At 34.7% G+C, this 23,959-nt stretch overlaps 4 protein-coding genes across 4 annotated transcripts; 2 read left to right on the top strand and 2 right to left on the bottom strand.

Annotated features, from left to right (window-relative positions):
* Positions 1 to 6,272: 6,272 nt before the first annotated feature.
* Positions 6,273 to 6,931, top strand: LOC122721329. The gene has a single exon (XM_043948608.1). The coding sequence runs from the start codon at positions 6,553 to 6,555 to the stop codon at positions 6,760 to 6,762; it is 210 nt and encodes a 69-aa protein (XP_043804543.1). The 5' UTR covers positions 6,273 to 6,552; the 3' UTR covers positions 6,763 to 6,931.
* Positions 6,932 to 8,141: 1,210 nt separating this feature from the next.
* LOC122721328 lies at positions 8,142 to 9,015 on the top strand. Its single transcript, XM_043948607.1, has one exon. It carries the CDS (start codon positions 8,553 to 8,555, stop codon positions 8,760 to 8,762), a length of 210 nt encoding a protein of 69 aa, XP_043804542.1. The 5' UTR covers positions 8,142 to 8,552; the 3' UTR covers positions 8,763 to 9,015.
* A 1,768-nt stretch (positions 9,016 to 10,783) lies between these two features.
* Positions 10,784 to 13,050, bottom strand: LOC110627387. The gene is made up of 2 exons (XM_021773676.2): positions 12,280 to 13,050; positions 10,784 to 11,102 (listed from the first exon to the last, which is right to left on the bottom strand). The coding sequence occupies exons 1-2, from the start codon at positions 12,653 to 12,655 to the stop codon at positions 11,086 to 11,088; spliced, it is 393 nt and encodes a 130-aa protein (XP_021629368.1). The 5' UTR covers positions 12,656 to 13,050; the 3' UTR covers positions 10,784 to 11,085.
* Positions 13,051 to 15,702: 2,652 nt separating this feature from the next.
* On the bottom strand, positions 15,703 to 21,899 carry LOC110628791 (agamous-like MADS-box protein MADS4). The gene is made up of 8 exons (XM_021775594.2): positions 21,536 to 21,899; positions 18,689 to 18,767; positions 17,247 to 17,314; positions 17,058 to 17,157; positions 16,938 to 16,979; positions 16,815 to 16,856; positions 16,575 to 16,714; positions 15,703 to 16,034 (listed from the first exon to the last, which is right to left on the bottom strand). The coding sequence occupies exons 1-8, from the start codon at positions 21,718 to 21,720 to the stop codon at positions 15,959 to 15,961; spliced, it is 732 nt and encodes a 243-aa protein (XP_021631286.1). The 5' UTR covers positions 21,721 to 21,899; the 3' UTR covers positions 15,703 to 15,958.
* Positions 21,900 to 23,959: the final 2,060 nt, after the last annotated feature.

Raw genomic sequence — 23,959 nt, 5'->3', positions numbered from 1 at the left:
CACAGACTTGCAGAAAGTGATTGGACCAGTGATTTGCCCAAATCACTGCCCCGATCACAATGACAGCAGAAAATACAGCAGAGCGGGAAATTGTTCAGGAAACCGAATTTTGAGTTTTCAGAAGTCCAAATCCAACTCAATCACTACCAAAACAATTCCAAGAGCCACGAAAGAGTTTCTCACTTAAGGAATTCCAGTTGCAATTAAATTCAACATCAAAAGAGGAATCACAAGCCAAATTAAAAAGGGATTTCAAAACCCTAGAAGGATGAAATTCTTCAGCTATAAAAGAGCAACCTCCAAACCAGCAAGGAGCATCTTCTGATCATCTCTCAGCTTTAGAAACTCTCCAGAAACGCAGCAATCTCTTCTTTCTTTTTTTTTTCTTTTGTGATTTTGTCCACCATGAGTGGCTAAACACTTTCCTTTCTAGTTGAAGTTGGAAAATTCAGATTTGTGATGAATTGGGAGATTTAAATCTCCATTGTTAAACTTCTATTTATTTTCAATATTTATGCAATTTGATCTTTCTATAATTGTTGCTTTGCTTTTAGAATCAATTTAGGCCTATTGCTTTTAATTGCTTGAGTAACAATTGTTTGAATAATTTAAGTCCGTAATTGCTTATATTATTTGAACACAAATTTAATCAAGTTGCATGATCTAAACTCGACCACGCGGTTGGCAAGGTTAGAATTAGGTTTCTCTAAGTCTTAATGCAGTTAACAGTTGTTCGATGTCAAAGGCCCCAAGGACGTTCCTTGGCAACTTGTTAACTATTGTTTGATTAGCGAACGTTTCCTAATCAAACTAGAACTAAGGAGGAATTTGGATTGTGAGAAGCGTCTTCCACATCCTAAACTAATTTATTGAGATAAATAGGAGTATTAAAGAATCAATGATCAATTCTAAACAATCTGAAATAGATCCATACTTCAACTAGAAGTTTTTCTCTTATTGATTTACTCATCTTTAAATTATTTGCTTTCTATTGTTAATTAGCTGTTAATCCATTCAAACTCAAAACCCCCCTCTTTTAATTACTTGTTATTTACTTGACCTAGTCATTATTAGGAAATCATTGGTGTCAATTCCCTGTGGTTCGACCCTATTGCCACTATCTACAAGTTTATTGTTGATTGTTAATAGGTTTATTTTTTACGGCTTCGACAACCGCTTATCAAAAATTGGCGCCGTTGCCGGGGAATTGATTTAAACTAACGTATTTTCCTTTTGTGACCAGGGCTGATCGTAAAGAAGCTCTTCTTTACGATCCAAAAATTGAACACACTGCCAAGACCTTACAAGCATGGCTACGGTAAGTATGTCTTTTCTCTCTTCTCAAATTTCTGAACTAACCTCTATTGTGAGAAATTATGGTCAAGCTCGACAAGTTCAACAACTTCAACAAGCACATGCATTTGAAGGATTCTATGGACAGCCAAGACATAATCCCTACCTTGGCACATACAATACAGGTTGGGGAGACAATCTGAGCTATGGCTATGCTAGGACAGACCACTACCATGACTACCAAAGAGATCTGCAATATAATCCAGGTTGGAGGGACCATCCAAATTTCAGCTATGCAAGGGGAAATCAATATCCAAGCTACCAGCAAAGGAATCAAGCTCAAGCTGCACCTCAGAACCCCAATGCACCTCTTGAAGAGATTGTGAAAAATTTAGCAAATACTGTGCAAAGTCTTGAGAAACAAGTGAGTCAAATGGCCTCTTCAATGAGCAAATATGAGTCTCAAGGGAAGCTACCCTCCCAAACTGAGATAAATCCAAGACAAAATGTTAGTGCCATCACATTGAGGAGTGGAAAAGAGTTGCAAGACAGTAGGGCTGAAAAATTGCAAAAACAGGCCATTGAAAAAAATCTGCCAGAAAGTGATCAGGGCAGTCGATTTGCCCAAATCACTGACCCAATCGCTAGGCAGACTGAGCTGCCCAGCAGTAATTTGCTCAAATCACCAGGCAATTTGCCCAAATCAACAAATCAGGCAGAATTCAGTCAAGGGCAGAAACAGCAACCAACAGAGAAATTCAAGGTACCTCCTCCCTTTCCAAAGAGATTTGCAAGGTCCCAAAAAGAAAAAGAGGAGAAAGAAATACTTGAGACATTTCGCAAGGTGGAAATCAACATTCCCCTACTTGATGCTGTCAAGCAAATACCAAGGTATGCTAAATTTCTCAAAGAACTATGCACCAACCGAAGGAAACTTGCTGAACGTGAAAAGGTAAGTGTGGGGGAGTGTGTCTCAGCTGTCATTCAAAGGAAGCTTCCAACCAAATGTAAGGATAGAGGAATGTTTGCCATTTCATGCAAAATAGGCAATGTGGGGATTAAGAAGGCCATATGTGACCTTGGGGCATCAATCAATGTTATACCACTTTCCATCTTTAACTTGTTGAATGCAGGTACGCTCAAGGGCACCAGCATTATGATCCAATTGGCTGACCAATCCATTGTCTACCCTAAAGGAGTGCTTGAAGATGTGTTAGTGCAAGTGGACCAACTAGTCTTCCCAGCTGATTTCTATGTCATTGACATGGAGGAAGATAAGAGCAACACCACCTCTAATATCTTACTTGGGAGACCATTCTTGAGCACAGAAAGAACAAAAATTGATGTGCATGATGGCACATTGACCATAGAGTTTGAAGGGGAAATTATAAAATTTAATGTTTATGATGCCATGAAATTCCCCAATGATGTTTCTCCTGTTTATGGCCTTGATATAATTGATGATTTAAGTCAAGAAATTTTTGATTTTGGTCAAGAAAACTTACTTTATGAAGGTCTTTGCAGGAGAGAAGAAGTGGACAGCAACACCAAGGCAGACCAGATGGAGTACTGTTCACAGCTGGTTACAGGTGATTTGCCCAGCGATCTGCCCAAATCACCCATACAATCTGCCCAAATCAGTGAGCAGACAGACTTAACAGGAAGTGATTTGACCAGTGATTTGCCCAAATCACTGGGCAAATCAGACAGCAAGCAGACAGAAAACCAGCAGACAGAGAAAGCACCAGATCTGAAACCCTTGCCTAGCCACCTCAAATATGCCTACTTGGGGGCTGAAAATACACTTCCAGTAATTATTTCCAACCAGCTCAGCCAAGAGGAAGAAGAAAAGCTCCTTGATGTGTTAAAGAAGCACAAAAAAGCAATTGGGTGGACCTTGGAGGACATAAAAGGCACCTCAAGACCATTCGGTGGAGGCTCATCTCACCAGAATCAGAGACAGGATGCAGCACATGGAGCACCTGCTGGACCTGTTGGTAGACTATTTTCTGCCCAGCACCGTGACAGACAGTGATTTGACCAGTGATTTGCCCAAGTCACTGGCCAAATCACCCACAGGCCAGGAAGTCTTTTTCCCTTTTCTTCTTAATTTTTTATATATATGCTTACACATTGAGGACAATGTTTGTCATAGGTGTGGGGGTATTGTTAGGTTATTTTTGCATTGATTTGCGTTGATTCCATCATCTTTTTTTTTCTATTTGTTTCTTTTTGTTTCTTTTTTTTTTCTATTTGTTTCTTTTTGTTTCTTTTTTGCATTGTTCTTACCCCTTTTTGCACACACCAGAATTTATTTTTTTTTTCACACTTCTTGCACACACACACAGAATTTTGTCTTAGCTAATTGCTCTACTCAACATAGATAACAAGGTTAAAAGAGCTTCCTTATCTCATGACCCCATTGATTTGCCACCCCTTTAAGCCTAAATTGAATCATTCACAGTATGTTACCTTCACTTAGGGAGTTTTTTCTCTTGAACTGAATCCTTAAATTTTCTATGGTCAAGGGAAATAAAAATACAAATACATGCAAATAAAAAGTTAGTGTAACTCCCTATGAGCTGATTTGCCCAAACTATCATGAAAAACCAGCACAAAGCACAAATCATAAACCTGTTCCAATGGTCTAAGACTATGAACTGAGCCTAATAGCCACTTGGAGAAGTGACTGACTGAGTAACCGGGGGTGTAGCACCCATGTACACAATCGCGTAAAAAGGGCAGTGATTTTTTTCAAGCAAATAAGTTTCGATGGTCTAGACTATGAACAGAGCTAGTAGCCACTTGAACAAGTGACTAACTGAGTAACCGGGGGTGTATCACCCATGTACACAATCGCGTAAAAAGGTTAGTGACTTTTTCAGGCAAGGATAAGAATAAGTGCTGCTGAAAATAAAAATAAAAATAAAAAGAAAGAGAGAAAAAAAGGGACAAGTCACTCCTAGGGGTTGCATTAAAACTAACATAAAGGAATAAGCATGATTGAGCCATAAACTTTTCTCTTGACCATGGTAGGTGAAGGGAAACAAGGAAAGGAGAGGATGACCTTGGTGCATGTACTATATACTGTGATACTTCAGTTTAGGAGTCTAGGGGGGCTGATTAAGTGGTATTTAGGATCAAAAGAAAAGGGTGGCTTGATTAGCTAAGTTATTGTTTGCTTGATGACAAGCAAAAAGCTAGGTGTGGGGGTATTTGATCAAGCATAATTTAACCATGTTTTTAATATATTATTTACTGTTTATTTACACATTTTTCTAGCTTAAATTGTGTTTTTGTTATGGTTTTGTAGAAAAGGAAGAAATTGAAAAGTTGGAGAAAAAGTACAAAAAATGACAGCAAAAGTAATTGGACCAGTGATTTGCCCAAATCACTCGCAGAAACTGCCCAGATCACTAGCAAAGATAGCACAGACTTGCAGAAAGTGATTGGACCAGTGATTTGCCCAAATCACTGCCCCGATCACAATGACAGCAGAAAATACAGTAGAGCGGAAAATTGTTCAGGAAACCGAATTTTGAGTTTTTAGAAGTCCAAATCCAACTCAATCACTACCAAAACAATTCCAAGAGCCACGAAAGAGTTTCTCACTTAAGGAATTCCAGTTGCAATTAAATTCAACATCAAAAGAGGAATCACAAGCCAAATTAAAAAGGGATTTCAAAACCCTATAAGGATGAAATTCTTCAGCTATAAAAGAGCAACCTCCAAACCAGCAAGGAACATCTTCTGATCATCTCTCAGCTTCAGAAACTCTCCAGAAACGCAGCAATCTCTTCTTTCTTTTTTTTTTCTTTTGTGATTTTGTCCACCATGAGTGGCTAAACACTTTTCTTTCTAGTTGAAGTTGGAAAATTCAGATTTGTGATGAATTGGGAGATTTAAATCTCCATTGTTAAACTTCTATTTATTTTCAATATTTATGCAATTTGATCTTTCTATAATTGTTGCTTTGCTTTTAGAATCAATTTAGGCCTATTGCTTTTAATTGTTTGAGTAACAATTGTTTGAATAATTTAAGTCCGTAATTGCTTATATTATTTGAACACAAATTTAATCAAGTTGCATGATCTAAACTCGACCACGCGGTTGGCAATGTTAGAATTAGGTTTCTCTAAGTCTTAATGCAGTTAACAGTTGTTCGATGTCAAAGGCCCCAAGGACGTTCCTTGGCAACTTGTTAACTAGTGTTTGATTAGCGAACGTTTCCTAATCAAACTAGAACTAAGGAGGAATTTAGATTGTGAGAAGCGTCTTCCACATCCTAAACTAATTTATTGAGATAAATAGGAGTATTAAAGAATCAATGATCAATTCTAAACAATCTAAAATAGATCCATACTTCAACTAAAAGCTTTTCTCTTATTGATTTACTCATCTTTAAATTATTTGTTTTCTATTGTTAATTAGATTTAGTACATCTTCAAAACAAAACCCCCTCTTTTTATTTATTTGTTATTTATTTGTCCAAGTCATTATTAGAAAAGTCCGTAGTATCAATTCCATGTGGTTCGACCCTATTGCCACTATCTGCAAATTTATTTGTTGATTGATAATAGGTTTATTTTTTACGACTTCGACAACCGGTTATCAAAAATATGATTATTTATTTAATATATATTAAATTAATTTATTTAAGAGATTAAATTTATAATAATTTCGAAATAAAGCACAAATAAAAATAAAAATAAAATGGTACATAAACATCTTTCTAAATTAAGATATCTGTGTAAATGCACATGTTTATTGATAATTTTAATTAATTTTTTTTATTTCAATATAAGAAGGAAAAAAATATTTCAGATTTTTTTTTCAAATAATATTTCAGATTAATTGTTAATGTAATATTTATAATATTATGAAAATATTAATCAAAATATACAGCGCCTTTAAAGCCCACTCAAAGCCCAACCCATTGACCATGACCATTTCTATATTCTCGTTGCTCACAGTTTCATAACAAGGAGTTTCTCGCGTGGAAGCTGTGACGTGCAAGCAAAGCCACGATAAAATCAGAATCACTTATGGGAAGGGAAGGACGGCGGGAACAGAACAGAATCTCCAATGACTTCAAATTCCAACCTCCGCCCCACACCACCATCACTCTCTCAGTATCTCCTTTTTCTCTCCATATAAACACCCATCTCCACTATCATCATTCACCCACTGCTTCTATCTCTCTTTTCTCTCTTCCTTCAGCTTAAACGATATAAAAGATAAAGACCCTCTTGGAGGAAAATGTCAGATTGGGGTCCAGTGTTCGTGGCATTGGTGCTGTTCGTGCTCCTAACTCCTGGACTGCTGTTTCAGGTTCCAGGGCGGCATCGGTGCGTCGAGTTTGGGAATTTTCAGACAAGTGGTGCTTCTATTATGATCCATTCTCTGCTTTACTTTGCTCTTGTTTGTGTCTTCTTTCTGGCTGTTAAGGTTCATTTGTACCTTGGTTAGTGATGATGCTGCAAAAACAAAACCCAAGTAGCTAGTGAGTGTAATGAATAATTTCAAGATAATTTCTTTGAATTCTGGGTATTATTGTAATCAATTTCCTTTTCCCTAATCCTTTGTTTTGTTCAAGTTGTATTCAACTTAAGAATTTCAAGAATTTTTTCTATGTTCAGTGCAATGTGGATTGGAAGTATGCTATGCATGGTTGTTGGAGCAAAGCTTTACTTAATTTTGTTTCTAAAAGCTAAGAGGCAATGGAATCAGATTCAATTGAGTGTTGCTTCTTTTTAATTGCTGACAGAAAAGGTAAGCTGGAAGCAATTTAGCTAAGCCAGCAAGCAAGCACAGCACTGCTCTCAAAGCTTTAGAGCACAAGATCACAGAATATATTCTCTTCCTTTTAATAGACAAATCTAAGACATATGATTCTAAAATTCAAAATTCTTGTTCAGAATTATTTACATTATTTTAAAGTAAATCCCATGATGGAAATTGAGCTTTTTAAACAAAACTAGTTGCTCTGCTCAGCTTGTTCTTGCTTGGCAGCACTGTGTCTCTATCACCAAGTCTCTATAAACTTGGGAAGATGGTTGTGTTATTAGGAGACGATTGATCATGCATAAATATCACCATTAACTTCTGGCTTTGCCTAGCTGCAAGAAGTATCAGTTTACTTTGTGGAGGTGATGAATTTGAATTCTAAGGTCCAAGAATATACATTTAAAGATTAACATCATATTCATGGGCTTAGCAGTTGAATCAGAAGATCCTGACGCTCCCAAACTCTCATCCCTAGCACCTTGAATTTGTTTTTTCCATGTGACTAATAATTTGAAGGTAATTTAATATTTAGTTTAAACTCACTAATCAGCCTTTTAATTTAAAAAATATATTAAAAAATTATAAAATATTAAAAAATTAATTAATCAATCATTTATTAAATTTAGGTATTTTATATTTTATTATTTAATTTTTATAGTATGAAAAATTTTATTAGTTGATCTTTTAATTTTATAAAAATATAAATTAATTAATCCTTTCAATTAAAGACATTTTAAGCTTTTTTTCGAAATTTTATGATTAAAGTTAATAAAAGGATTAATTAATTAAATTTTTAATATTTTAAAATATTTTTTAAAATTAAAAAAACTAATAATTTTTTCTAATTTTTAAGCCATGAGCCTAGGCTGTTCTAAGTCTTAAGCCAATAAGTGAGCTTAAGCCTGTTTTAACTCTTACGCCCAAGACTACAGACAATTGGCAATAGGCCCATGTTTTCCTTCAGACTTCAGTTTCCATTGGGCCAATCTTCATTTCTTCTTCTTCCTCTTCTGACTTCCGGAGACTTCTGTAATTCTTTCTTTCATCAGTAAAAGGGAGGCGTTTAACAACTCCAATATAAATCGACTTTTCATTGGGCATTTGGCTTGCCGTCAAATCACCCAAGGAAAATTTAATGCCTTGTGAAGATGAACATACTGCATATGCCTACAAGAAAGTGTCATTAGTCAGCAGAAAATACTACAAACACCCAAGTCCTAACAAGAAAGCAAACGAATAAAGCTGCCACGTGCCACTGCTATAACATCCCCAATGTGACATTTTGCTATATAATGCTTGTGAAGTTTCTTGTTCTTTACAGATTCTTCTCTCCTTTCACATATTCCTTGCTTCCTCAGCAAAATCAGATCAGATAAGATCACTCGCTTCTTCACTTCTTCTCCTTTCTTCTCTATATTATAAAAGAGGGTGACAGAGAGAGAGAGCAACATAGTTTGTGAAGATATAAAAAAATGGCAGATTGGGGGCCGGTAGTGATAGCTGTTGTACTGTTTGTGCTGCTAAGTCCTGGATTGCTATTCCAGTTGCCTGGAAAAGGGAGAATTGTTGAGTTTGGCAATATGCAGACAAGTGGGGTTTCTATACTTGTTCATACCATTATCTTCTTTGCTCTTATTACCATCTTCCTTATCGCTATTGGTGTTCATATTTACTCTGGATAGCCATGTTAAATGTACCCTTTTCAAAGCTTTGTTCAATTTGTTCATCTGTCTGTCTGATGTATTCTCTTGTACCCTTTTGTTAGTTATATTAGTTGCTGGTGTTGAAATGGTCTTAGAACTCTGCCATCTTCTGTAAGAGATTAAAATTCTGAAGGAATATTATGATCTTTCAGAAACATCTAAGCTCTGCATGTGGAGGATGGCTTACCAATTGTTGCTTTTGCTTTGATGGGTATTAATAATGTTTATTAGTCTCTTCACTTTAGGAAGACAAGGAAATGAACCAAAACCGGTTAGATTTGATTCTGATTTACTGGGTTAACCCAGCCAAAAGAGCTTAGCTTATGGTTCTGGGTTGGTTGAAATTGCTAATTTTTTAATGTGGACAGCTGTGATTTCGTGGCATTAAAATACTGGACCACGATTTGGTTCTTTATAATGTGTAAGAATTTCTGAATGCCACACGGCATCTGTTTTTCTTCCTTAGACGGCATTTTCATTTCTTAAAATAATACTTTTTCCCTGAAGTGATTTGGACTCATCTTCAACTCTAGGATAAAATTTATCATAATTTAACTAATTAATATATTATAATTTTAGATATTATATAATATGCTATTTAATAAAATTCCAAAGGAAGTTTCTATGGACAAGAAGGCTCTAGGCCCACCAAATCACAATAAAGCTATGGGTCCATCCAAATACAACAAAGGCGAAAAAATACAGGGCTTCTGAAGGCTCTTATCACAAAGCTCTAAACTGAAGAGTCACAAAATGAAATCTAAAACTTAATAAGCCCAAGGGCCACTACAGCAAACCATAGAGCAAAACAACACGGTGACAATTACAATCGTCTCCACTCTCCACTGCCGCGGCCGCTGCCTGAGTCTCTAGTTGCTATCCCGCCTGAGCAACTATTTTTGGTCTCCCAACAAGAAGAGCCACAAAATTTTGAAGTTCAACCATTAAAACCAAGAGAAAAAAAAATCTTTCTTCTCCAATAGGAGTCTTTACTAGAAGCCCATAATCAGCAGAGGAAGAGTTGCATCCCTTACTACCTACTAGAGAAGGGTGGTGGGGCAGAACTCCTCAGCTTTGACATTAAGAGTCAACCACATCGAGGTATGGGCTAAGACTTTAGATTTGTCACCACTAAAAGCAGAACTCTCCCGAGTCTAAATCAATTAGGTGCACCCATTCTGTTGTAGCATGGGGGTAAGCTAGACAAAAATCATCATCAGCTACTAGTTTCCATTGAAGAAACATCACGAATCAGGTCATAAAAGATACCTCTCAAATTTAAATTTAGGAGAAAGTATGAGAAAGAATGCTCATTTCCATGTCAAATGTATTTTAAAAGTACGTGGTTTGATTAATATCAAAATAATATTTCATGGCATTATACCATTAATAAAAAATATAATTTTTAAATAGAGTAAAAAATTATTAACATGTAAGTAAAAACTATTGATATGTAAGTAAAATATGATTATTAATTAATAGTTTTCTTAATATTTTTAAGGAGGAAACATAAAATTATAAAAATAATTTTATGAATTTTATATTTATAATTGTTGCTTTTTTGCTAATGGTGTAAATTAAAATTGCTATTTTAACACAAATTGAATCATAAATAATTAAAAAATAAAACTATTGAATTTTTTTTTTTTTTTTTACTTTGCCTTTAAGTTTATCCTTTTAATTCAATCCATTTTAGATCAAAACCAAAACTTCTTTTCAAATTGAATTAAATTCAAAGAAATACAAAAATAATACTAAGATAGAATTCCCTCTGATCGCTGAACCAGAACTGCCGGTTTCGGCTCCATGTCCTCAGCCCTGAAGATCTCTCTTCTTCTTTTATTATCAATTGAGACTCCCATTTTAAATTTATTTTAGCACATGGTAGAAAACGCCCTTTTCAAACTTTTCATTCATCTTGTTCCTAGCAAGTACTAACATTCAAATACAGCCACTAGAACTGCAATGCCTGATTCCTGATGGTTGATTACATGCAGATATAGATCAAATAGAAATTGAATATTACAGAGAAAATGGGGATAATCCTCCATTTCTTCTCAACCGTGGGAATTCATTACAATATTAGTTCATAAAAACTTCAACAATTCACTATTTTTACTCGATAAAGAAGCCATATCCACAAATTTTCAGTCCTCAGGAACAACAGTTATTCACATTTCCTGCTTCAATACTTAAAAAGCTGGGTAATTTTCTACTGCCCGTATGTCTCTAGCAGCAGCACCTAACTAGAATAAAAGTGCTGCAGAGTCCTCCTGTTACTTTTTAGACAAACTCTTAATCTTCACAAAAGTTTCCATGCTGCAAAAGTAGGGAAACAAAAGAATTAATGCCCTTTTCAACATTAGTGTACTCCTAAATATCAAACATAGGCACCTACAAACATAAGTATAGAAAAATGGGTCAATAAGAAACAAGCCATGTAATCCTCATAAATTAGCACCATTTCATCACAACATGAAAACAGAAAGTGATTATTGCACCAAAAAAATTTCCAACTTATGTGAAACTTGTTTCCCACAATACTCTATTTGCCGTGTTTTATCTGAACTCAGCTACTATTGTGCTGAAGCAATTGGGCTCTTCCATTTTGACCTTGTGGGATTAGCGAGACAAATAAATTTATGAAGCACATTTGAAGTAAACTTGGAAATTAGAAACTCACAAAGTACTAGTAGAATAATATTTGTGACTTAAATCAATCATCAACTCATGCAAGAGAATTAAGAGGTTTAAAAGCAAGCTGTTCATAGCATATGCAAGCCAAAGATTAGTTAGCAGACAAACCAAGTAAGAAAAAAAAAATGCTTTGACAAAAAGGAGGAAGAAGTGGACAACGCAAATAAAACAGTCGGAACGCAAAAGTAAATAGAAACAACGAAATCCCACCCAAATCAAACAGTTTGTTCAACTATCAACTAGCATTGTAAATGTTGATCTTGAGTAGCATAAACACATTATGGTTGATGGCATCCAGAGCAGGACAAGAGATACTGCCACTCTAATTAATCTAACCATGAACTTTCAGTAGCTCCAATCTTATGGCCTACATAAATTCTGTTATGCGTCATCTGATAAGCTCCATTATAAGCTTCCTTCTTATACTTAATTGAGCTAAAGGAAGTGGAAGAACAGTAAGAGATCTAAAATAATGATACTATGCATGGAGATAATAATACTCTGCACACACTGCAGAGACCACCCAATTCACCATGTTAAAAGATTCAAGAAGTCATAAAGTTGAATGCAAAAGAGATACAGAGCAAATGAAGCGAAAGATGTGAAATTCTGAGACTAGAAAGCTAAAGACATACAGAAAAGAAGATGGAGACAAAATTTTGAAAAAGAAAAGCCAATCAATTTATAGCACAAACGAGAGAAAATCATAACAGATATTTCTCCAAGGAGTAAGGAAACAAAATCTAAAAGCGACAAAGAAGGGGAGAACGTAATCGAAAATAAACCACAAGCTACATACCAGGAATCTCCTTTCGAGGAGAAGGAGGGGCCAAAGCGCAGCCAAAAAGGGAACGGCCTAACATGGAGATGGTAGAAACAATCCCAGCCACATAAAGAAGCATAACAAATCCAAGAACCCAAGGCATCAACATGAACCCAATAAAGAACGTCACTGATCCACACAGCATCAAAGACAGCGAAATCCCCAGCATCAGCGACGCGAACCCCGCCGGTGAGATCTGTGGAGGCGCCGATGATCTCCTCCTAGAAGAATCTGAAGGAATCGCACCAGACTGGTCAGAGAAGGGAATAGGCGAACGAAGCAGATTGAGAACTAGAGCTGATAGCTCGTAGAAAATCCGTGATTGCTGTTCTTGCTGCTGACTACTCATCATTTTGGTTCTCGAAACGCAAAAAATTAAAAAGAATAAAACCCAAACTATAACCAAATAAATTTTTCTTGAGGAAATCTTTTCAACCTAATCCGCTTGTAAACTTTTCAATTTGTTATTGCTAAAAACGAGGCAAGTGGATAAACACAGAAACTTCTATCTACCACGGCGGTTGATTGGAAAGGACTTTCCCTATCTATTTAACCTTCCGCCCTGCACTTTCTGTTTCTGATAGGCTAAGTTTTGTTTGTTTCTCAGGAAATTCTTTGAGAGTCTTAGATATATAAGAAGGAAGAGAGGGGGAAATGATAGTAAGCGAAGGTGACGCGGCGTTTGTACCGGTATTCAAATGATCAAATTTTCTCTGCAGCGTTTGGATCGAGAGAAAACGCTATTCGTTCATTTGTGGATAGGCTCACGTGTTGGTGGAGAGCGTGAGGGGAACGCTCTGTGGATTAGGTTGGAGTTGAAGGTTGGGGAAGTGGGGCCAGAAAGACGTGGGACGTTATCTTGAGCGGATAGTAATGACCTCACACACGTTATGGTTGTGAATGGGCGAAAGCGCGTGGGCAAGTTGCGAATCTGTTAAATTTGAGTGTGGAGGATAACGCATAATTTTGTAATTATATGGCGTGGAAATAACTAACTCGACATTTCGATTTAGGAGTAGTAAAACTACCAGAATTACCACTCTTCACCTAACAGGAAAGCTAATTCATGAATTTCTCCTAATTGTTCAGTGCTTGTCTTTCCATAATTTCATTAAAAAATATTCAATTTATTTATTTGATTTATCTATCATTTTTATTGTAAAATTTATTAGAATTAATTTTAATATTTCTTAAATCTATTTGATTTATCTATATTTATTGTAAAATATTAAGTTTTTTTTTTAGAAATAGGTAAAATATTAAGTTTATAATTTAAATAAAAAGTAAAACTTAGTAAATAATAATATTGAAGAAGGGGACAAGAATTGTGTGTTCTGTTCGGCATCATGAGGAATATGTTTTTTCCTCGTCAAAATTGCTGGTTTGATTGAAGCTTTCAAGGAAGAACAAAGTGATATCATGTGAGCTACAAAGCCAGTTCATAAGAAAACTCCTCCAAGAAACATGCCATTGTAAGATTTTATAACCTGCATGTCTAGGTACCATACATGCCTAATATAAATATTTTTTTAAATATATTAACTGTGTATAAAATAGTAAATTAAAATATATTAACTTCTTCATTAAATATTCATATTTTAAATGGTTAATAATTTATTTTCTTTAAAGTAAATTTCAAATTTTAAATAGTTTTAAAATTTTAAATTATTGTGTTAAAAATTGAAAAAAAAATGAATAATGACCACAAAGCACGTAAAAAGTTGATTTGTTAGAGTCAATAAGTCTCATTTTATTATTATTTGAAAAAAGAGGGTCAATTCAAGTGAGGAATTTATAGAACAGAAATAAAATGTTAACGCAACTGGTACAACGTACAAGTGCTAACCAACAAAGAAGAAATTGAGGTAATTTGGTTTGAAAATAAATTAAAAAGAAATGAGTAAATAGTACGTCATCAGTCTGTGGCGTCCCTTACTCCACTTGGCCATCAGAGAGATGCCCAAGTTCACAGGACGTTACCTAACAAAGGACACTTGGCCTAGAGGTTTATATTGTATTTCTAGGACAAGAGGCAGCCGCCTGAAGCTTTGGCATGTGTCTCGCCGGTGGGCGGCTGGTGCCACACCTTTTTTCCTTGCCTCCTTAGCGGTGCTTACTAAGCTCTTCTCCTCTTCAAAATTTCAGTCAAATTTATCATTTTGCACGTGCCCAACTTATTATTTAGCCCAAGTCCACCACTCCAATAAACCGTTATCTCATAATTTAGTAGCCCAAGTCCAACTTCCTTTTTACATTGTCTTGAAAAAACCGATGAGACACAGTTAAATGTGTTTTAACTTATTAATACCCCTCCTCGTCTTTTCGTCCTATTGGCTTATAGATGGCCAACGAGCTCTTCCTCAGCTCTGAGCTTCTCGCTTTTTATGGCTTCAGTAGTCTGATGTTGCTATTGTGGGTTCTCTCTGTTGTGGTTGCTTGAGCTTCATTTGTCTTTTTAACTTTTGAACAACCTCTTGGCTCTCCTACTGGCGGCATGATGCACCAGCAGTGACATTTTCCATCTTCGGGACTTTCTGTTTGTAGGCTTTGGACAGTTTGTTTGAGTCTTGTCTTCTTTTAGATCAAATGTTTTTAGGCTCTAAAGCCTTTCTCCATCACTAAACCTTTATCTCTTAAAAAGAAAATTTTTATTGATACTCAGTCATCTCAGGACAGAAACCGAAGGTCGCTTATTTGCTATCCATCTTTGTTTGCGTGCCTTTATTCTTCTATTCGTCCGCCTTAAACCTAAAGCCGCCTTGAACACCCATATTATCATCATTGAAACAGTTGAGTTCAAACTGATCCAAATAACTTTGAACTCACTTTTCACCTGATTCAAAATGGTTAACCCAAATTATTTAATAGTTTTGTGCTGGCTATTATATACAATTCAATTTCCTTTTAAATTTTTGGATGTGGGACGGATTTGCGGCGCAAATCCGCAAACAAGCAGCTAAAGCGGCTGATTATCATACTCGATCTGCTAAATTTTTGCGACGTCTCATCGCAACTGAATCCATTATAATTGCTAATTAGAATCGAACTCTCGGGTATTGTGATTCGCTAGTACCTCGGGCGGCTCCACCTCGTCTCTCACGTAACCCTTTCCTCGCAGGCCCACTAGCTCTGCACAATTTATCTGACCAAGCCTGACTCTGATACCAATTAAAACAGCCGAGTCCAAACTGGCCCAAATAACTTTTGAACCCACTTTCCACTCCGATGTGAGATGGATTTGCGGCGCAAATCCACAAGCAAGCAGCTGAAGCGGCCGACTATCACAATCATCCTTATTAACATTGTATTTCAAATTTTTAATAAAACACATGTTGTTTAAATTTGTTATAGTAACGGGTAAAAATAGATATGAATTAACAACGTAATTAAATGGTCGAAATTATGAAAGTTGATAATTATTGTCAAACAGAGCCTGCAACTGCTGAAGCAGTGCAGTAGTTGGACACATTACATACACACATTACAGAATTACTTTCGATGTTTCTAAGGTACAGAACTAAAAACATCAATGCAGATCCAAATTACAACTGATTGTTTCATCAAAATACCATACAAAACATAAAATTTTGCTGATTCTTATAGAAAGAAATGCATACCAATGTCTGATGAAGAGTACTAAGTAGTCTTCTAATTATCAGGGTAACCATCCTGGCATGTAATTATTCACACTTGGGCCAGCAGTCACTACTGTTATTGGATCAGGCTGGTATCTGCACCCATGTCAGCACAATTAGTAAATTATCGAAAAATGTCTATCATAAATAAAATAATTTTAAACTCACTTATTACTTTACCCAAAATTATTAATTAGTTTCATTCTAATTATTATATTCAATTCAAAATTACCGTATTTCACCCATATCCTAACACCAACTAAACTTAAAAAATAAATATACAACTTAATATATTTTACTGTACACTCATCAATTACAATATTAAAAAAATCTAAAAAATATATATATATATAAAAATTTAACATCATTGGACTGTAAAGTTTATATTTACGATAAAGTAGACATATAATACAATCTCTCAGAATGGTCAAACCTTAACCCCAATGCATTTCTTTGAAAATCTTGCTCTACACTCCCAACAAGATTTCTAATTTTTCTTAAATTTGGATGGCAGCATGGAAATATTAGCTCGGATCACAATAGAGTCCATAGAAAAATGTATTCAAAATTCACATAATTAACAAATTTTCTCATTTAATTCATGAAAATTAAAAAGGAGAGGCTAGCTAGACATACCCAATTTGTAAAGTGGGTTCACACTCCAGTGGATGAAAGAAGACATCACCATGATGTTGAGGTGCTTGGCGGCCAAAGGCTTCCACTTCTTCTGCACTTGGATTCAACTGCATAGTATTTATTTGATATCCTTCCACCAGCTGAGAAAGGCACCACCACATTAACTTGGATTAAGATGACTGCTCTTTATTTTTATTGTAAGAAGAAGAAAAGGAATTTATAGTTGGAAATTTAACCTACCCTTTGTTTCAGGGTCTTATTTGCTTCGTTCAGCATTTGTTCCTGCATGCAAGAATCCAACAATGGATAATTGAAGCAAAAAAACTAAGTAAGAAGAGCAAAAGCTTCAGAGCTTTTACGTACCTTGCGTTGTAGGTCAGTGAGCTGATCTAGCATGTATTGGGTCTGCAAAAGGTGAATGGTAGATGAACACTAATCTATAAAAACGACTTAATCTTCCACCCAAAGGACTAGCCAACTTACTCGCGTTGATCTGATCTGCTTCAATGACATATCAAGCTGCCTTTCAAGTGACTCAAGCTCCTTGCTGCTTAAAGGGCCAAGATCTTCTCCCAGAAGATTTCTAGTGCAACAGCAAGAACACAAGTTCAGTTTTCAAAACAAGGGAATTTTCAACAAAATATCACATGCTTAAGGCAAGGTAATGGTCACCTCTGGGATCGTTGCAAGGCTTCGTAGCGAGCTTTAAGCTTCAGATATTCTTGCTGACTACTTAGCTCCTACAAACACAGCAACAAAATTCCATTTGCACCAAGAATGATTCAGAATGATATATTTTTTTACTTTTATTTTTCCCTATGCGCATATTTTTTATATTAACCTCTCCAATGTTTTTTTTTTTTTTTTAAATCAGCAAAATAAGTTCCAAATTTGATTTGAAATATCACAGAAATTTGTGGCCTGAAACTGAAATAAGTTCCAAGTAGGAGGTTTCTAGCAAGCTCCAACCTTTAGAATGGGAAGAAGGAAGATTACTGATTTTATTTATATTGTTCTATGTTTTGGCTGTAAAATCTTTTCGTTAGTAGTATTTGAATATGATACGGTTTAAGAATATTCATTGGGTTTTTCAGAAAAACATTATTTAAAATGTTGAAAAAATGGTTTCGTTATTTTAAAGTTTTTATGATTGAATCAAAATTTAACTTTAAATTAATTTTTAATGAATGAGGCTAAGCAAAGCCTTGTGTCTAACTTTACAACCATTATGCAAAGGGATGGATTTATTTGAAAAACACAAAGAGAAACTATTATAAATACATTTATCTGCATGCATAATTAATGACGTGAAAATCAGTGCTTTTCTCAACCTCATCCATTTTTAATATCTTCGAAAATAATACATTAAATAAATAGTTTCAACAAAAACACGAAAGAGAAATTCAACCTGGAGTTAGCAAATAGTAAAAACATGGCCAAATTAAAGGTTGATGTAGATGGCATCAAGATTTTAAATCAAGTACAAGCCTAGACAATAACTATTTGCATTACAGTTTTAGCAATTGAAAGAGGGGAACAAAGGTTTTGTAGATGTCATTAAGGTTGCAAAAAGAACACACTTCAAATAATTTAAGCTCTATCTTATGTAAAAGGACAGGAGAGATAAGAAGATAAAAAACCAATGAAGTGTAAGTGATAAGAATGTGATAATGATGACTCATGCAGCACTGGTGGATTAACTTCAAACTCTTCTTGATAGTCGTTTGTTGTATTATCTGTACGTAACAAACTCTATCTGCTGTAAACTATAATAACCTTGTTGTGCTGAATACAATCAAGCAAGTTTCTCTCTAATATAAACCTTTTAGTAACAAAGATCCCAAGTGATCACAAATTACAGCTATTAGTTAAAAAGGGAAAAATTCCAATTTCAAACAACTACAATAGAACAACTATTTTTTTTAATAAATAATTCTGATTGGGTTCAAACTCAAATTCTCTTAATAACAAGTTATAATCTATTGGTACAATAAAAAATCTATAATAAAACCATTATATGTACAGAGGTTATATGGTAAACTTTCTTTGTATAACAAGGAGTGTTTAGCAAAAAGAGGGCAGTTGAAAGAATAAAAGAAAAGGAAAGACATTACCAGAGCCTCCCTGGCAGATACATTTGTTTCTGGAGCTCCATAGTTGCATTTCTGGTACCTCTCAAGTGTTTTGAGCATGCTAAATTCCAACAATAAACCAGTTAAAAAAATGTCTTAATTTCTACATGAATTGATGCAAAAATCAGAACAAATATACAGAAACTTGAGGCTATTATTACACCTTATCTGAGTTTTGAATAGATCAATAACGATATCCAAAGTAATATATCAAGAAACACATGCATCATAGGGAAACATGCCTATTGCCTAGTCAGAATCTTGAGCAAAAATGTTTATGAAAATCATGATGAAAAAAGCAAGCACTTAAAAGAAAAAAAAAATTTCAGGTTTACTCTGCACATACGCCATTACAAGGAAACAAAGAATGGAGAAATATAACATTCAAAAGACAATTAACTTTTCTAATTTATAAATTTAAGCACCAATATCTCACATGCAAAAACACAAATGGGGTCAACCATCATTTCTTAACTCTTGTTAGAAATCAAGAAATTTACAAAAATTTAATTCAGTTTATCTTTTTCTTTTTTGTTAATTTGAAAAAATAAAATTCATTTTAATTTTAAAGCAATTCATTTTTAAAACAAATAATTTATTACAAACAAGGGCAACAGATTCTTTTTCCTCTGATTTCCATGTAGCTGTAATGCTAGTCCAAGAGGATTGTTTTTACTGATCTAGTTCTAATTCAAAAAAAAAAAAAAAAAAGTCTTTCAAAGAATTTTCTAAAAAAAAAAATTATATGCAAATAGGAAGCAAGTTTGCATTCATCAGATAGTGGATAAATTTTAAGAGACAAAATCTGAACAATAATGTTGCGGATTGATGATAGGAAGAATGATAGCAATTACAAGAAGAGGAATTCAAAAAATTAGCAGGATTTTCTAATCTATATTTCCTTTTTTTGATAGCTTTTTCTATTTTTCTTGTCCTGAACTTTTAAAAACAAAAATCTAATATTAGATAGTTACAAATTTTCTTTTGTGTAATGTCAACTGAGAAGGGCAAACTCTAAAGATAAAGAGGGGTTTAAAGTTTGAAAATTCTTTTTCATGCAGTTTCTGTGAAACACATGCATTGGTTTATTATATGAACAGATAAAAAAGAGACCATCTCCATGGTCATAGCAATTGAAATTAATTATGCAATTTAAATGAATAAAAAGAAAAAAAAATCTGAAATTTGAACTTGAAACCCCCTTCTAATTTCATAAAAAAGAATATATTTATAAATAATATTAGGGGAATTCTATAAATGAGCACATAAAATATAAAATATTAAACATGGATGCAATGAGGTGCTTAATAAGAGGAATATGAGCATCCTGTGGACATTAGATTGATCACTATAAAACACTTGAACTAAATTACAGACTTCAACACATATCATAATCAACATAAATTCACATCTGAAAGAAAGAAAGAAGAAAGAAAGAGAAATCTTGCAGAAAATTTTGAGAGAGAACTGATCTGAAGAAAGGAAACCCTAAATTCATAGTAGCCTTGAGAAGCTCAACGCCCTAAATGTCTCCATCAGCTTTAGTGATTGAAAAACTTAAAACTGATTGAGAACATGGAGAGAGAGAAAGAGACGGTAGAAGTTTATGATCCAATGGAAAAATAGAAGCTCCAACAAGAAAGGACTAATCTGAAAGAGCAGGGAAAAAAATGACCAGCCAAAATGTCTCATTCTGCTTGCTTGATTGATCCAAAATCATCTGAAACAAGAAGTTCATGGGGAAGAGAGAAACAAAACTATTTGTCGTTGCATGGATTTTGCTTTACCCTTGTACATGATGCAGCTGACAAAAAACCCAACAAAAAATTCTTTAAATTTTAAAAAATATAAACAAAAGCAAAATTGCCATTAACATAGACTTTGAGGGTGAAACAAAACCCTAAAATCAGATTTTGCAGAAGAGAGAAAGAGAGAGATTCATTTGATTGTAAATTTTATTGAAACAAAAGTTAAATAACTAAACAAATCAAAGTAATTAAAGCTCTATAAAGGAAAATTTTTTAAGCCAAAAACCTCAAAACTGGCAGATTCAACTGTAAAAGGTTAAACCAAGAACAGACACAACATCCTTTGAATCCTGAAGAAACCTTGAAGAAAAGAAACAAAAAGAAAGTAAACAAATTCCATAAACAACTTGTTGCTTCTAAAGAATTAAGAAGCAAAAATTTCTGAGCTTTGTTTAATTAAGAGAAAACTCCAAATCAGCTATGATCAGGCTTTCAGGAGGGTTTGAATAGGAACAGATCGATCGAACAAACTTTATTCTTTTTCAAACACAGAGAAATTCAAGAAACAAAAATAGAAAATTCAGAGATTCAACAAAAGAGGAAAAAAAAGATGGAAACTGGAAAGGAAAGGCAGAGACTTGAAAAAAATAATTTAAATAGTCAATATAACAGTGATTTTCTCTCGTCCTCCTCCTTCTTCTTCACTCTCTTTCATTGGTTTTTCAAGTTGCAGATCTAACACCATAAGCTCAACCTACTATAAACGCCGAGACATTCACGGAAACGGAAAACTTCGACAGAGATAAAAAGAAAAACTTTTATTTCTCTGTGTGTCTTTGTTTTCTCTTTTCTTTTCTTTACTTCCAAAACAAAAGCTCAAAGAAACCAACACTGAAAACAGCAAAAATCACCACACAAAGCTCTCAAGATCTAAAGTCAGATTTCGAAACAAGAAAAAAGAATCAAAGAAATGAGAGAATCTAGGTAGCTGTGAGGTGGGTTAAGAGAGATATAAGGAAAAAAGAGAAGCTTTTTTTAGTGTATTGTTTGGGTACAAAGTTTGGTTGTTTTGGTGATATACCTTGAACTACTGCAAAACTCGTACAGCTTTCCTCTATTAGAGAAGATGATGAGAGCAACCTCGGCATCACAAAGAACAGAAAGCTCATAGGCTTTCTTCAAAAGCCCATTTCTTCTCTTTGCAAAGGTCACTTGCCTGTTAATCTTGTTCTCAATCCTCTTCAATTCAACCCTACCTCTCCCCATTTCTTCAAAAATTCTTCACCACCCAACAATTCTTCTCTGATCAGCTCAGCTCTCTCTTCCTTTTTCTCTCTGACCCCTTTATTTATATACTCTCTCGCTCACCACCACCCACTTAGAGTAAGACTGTAAGCTACCTAGCTAGCTATGCCCTTCACAAGAATCTAAAACCCAATAAAATATATATATAAAGCCTTTCTCTTTCTTCCTACAACCTCTGTTTAAGGCATATGATATGACCCTGTAAGCAAAGGCAACAAGGGAAAATCACAAAAACCTAGTCTTGTATTAAAATCAAAGGTGTTCGTGGACGTGTGCGATGGGAAATGGGAATGAATCGGACGGTGGACAAGTGGCGATCTCAAGGGGAAAGCAGAGAATGGTTATGAAAATGGGGAAATGGGTATTGGTGGCAATAAATGCAGAAGGGATCCAGGATGTTGCTACGTGTCAAAATATGAAGTGAAGTGTGAAGACGTCCGATAATCCACCTGATCATTTTCGGGTTCGGGCAATCATGTGACCTAACCTTAAACAAGCTCAAGTCCTTCGCATGTTCCCTCTCATCTATTTACGCTAACACCCCTACGCCCCTTCTTTATGCCCTTCTTCAGATTTATTATTGTCCCCAAACGTAGCCTTGCTTTCTTCCATTTTACCTTTATGCCCTTCTCTAATTCTACTCAGTTATCTTTTTGGATTAAGAAAAGTTGTTTTTATATTTAATAAAAATCATATACTTTAAGCTTAGACTTCACTTAAAATTTTTTCTTAATTAGAATAATTTTTACAAAAAGTAATCCCCTAATTGCTTATGTAGAAAGTAGAAAATACAAATGCTATATCAAATGCTTAACGTGAAAACTTTGAAACCCAGATGCATGCTAGGCAATAGCCAATAGGCATGCATATATCCTCTTAGAGTTATATTTCTTAAATTTGAGAAACAGTACCAAAGCTCCAACACCCAACTTACAAATAAGAGATTGAAATTATTTCCTTAAATTAAAAGGCAAAATACACTCTTATTAAATGTAACATGTTTTACTTATATTGCTGAGACATTAGTATTAGTATATATATATAGGTTAAATTTCTAATTACAATAATTGGGTATGTGTTATATTTAGTTAATTATTATGTCCAAGGCAAAATTTACTCTAATCTATGTATACTCCTACAGTTAAAAAGTAATTTACATTTATGCAGTGGCGGAGTCAGGAGCTTCCTTTTGGTAGGGCACCGACTGCGCCGCTGCGGCATTTTTATCCTCCTTCAAAGCATTTTCCGATCGCCGGTACGGCACGTGTCCTCTTGCCGTACCTTCCCTCCGCCCCTGCATCCATGCACCTTGATCGTTAGGTATATAAGTTATAATATAAAACACCATTAAAACATATGTAATTTTATTTCAAAAAATAATTAAAAATTGGTCGGAATTCTTTGATAATTAATGCCCAGATGACGATATCTCTACTTTTATACCAATGAATAGAATTATTGAAATAAAAAAGGAAAAAAAACTTTGAAAAAGATGACGAATTGAAGTCGTATGCGTGTTTCATAGAATTAACTAGTAAAAAAGACTCTTTTTTTTTCCAAAGTAAAAGTTTCACACGATTAATGTGTTAGGAAAACGAAATTTCCAATGAAATATTACCAAAACAAAATTTCCCTTGTCGTCAACAACTTTGCTTCGTAACTTCACATGCAGCTGGCATATTTTACTTAAATTGGATCTATCATAAATTCAAGATATAAATATATAAATTTATGTAATTTTTATTATAGAAAATCCACACATTTATATATTGAGTTTATTGTGAACCGAGTCTAGAAAATAATTATTTAGCATACTCAATTAATTTTAGCATGACTAGTTGACACTTTTAACCTATGAAAAGTGTGGACAAAATAAACAATGATGATCACACTAATAAATCAAAGACAAAATTAGCATTTTCTAATGATAACCACCGTCATCCAGACCGTAGTTGAGTTTTTATACGAGAACCAGATCCAAAATCCATCAGAGCCTGCTATGCAAGTTGATCTATTAGCGCGCAATCCAATCCATAATCGAGCAGGCCGAGCTGACTGAGACCCGACCTCATTAAAGAGGGACCCAACTCATCTGACATGACAAGAGAATAGGGGAACATGTCCAACTATGCCACGATCCTATCAACACGAGCACCTGAGGAGAATTATATGACCGTCTGACGATGGTGAGAAGGCATGT

This window comes from Manihot esculenta, chromosome 12 (assembly GCF_001659605.2).
Source record: "Manihot esculenta cultivar AM560-2 chromosome 12, M.esculenta_v8, whole genome shotgun sequence".
Lineage (NCBI taxonomy): Eukaryota > Viridiplantae > Streptophyta > Magnoliopsida > Malpighiales > Euphorbiaceae > Manihot > Manihot esculenta.
Note: the sequence above shows the minus strand (reverse complement) of the source record. Positions and strands in the feature narration are given on the sequence as shown.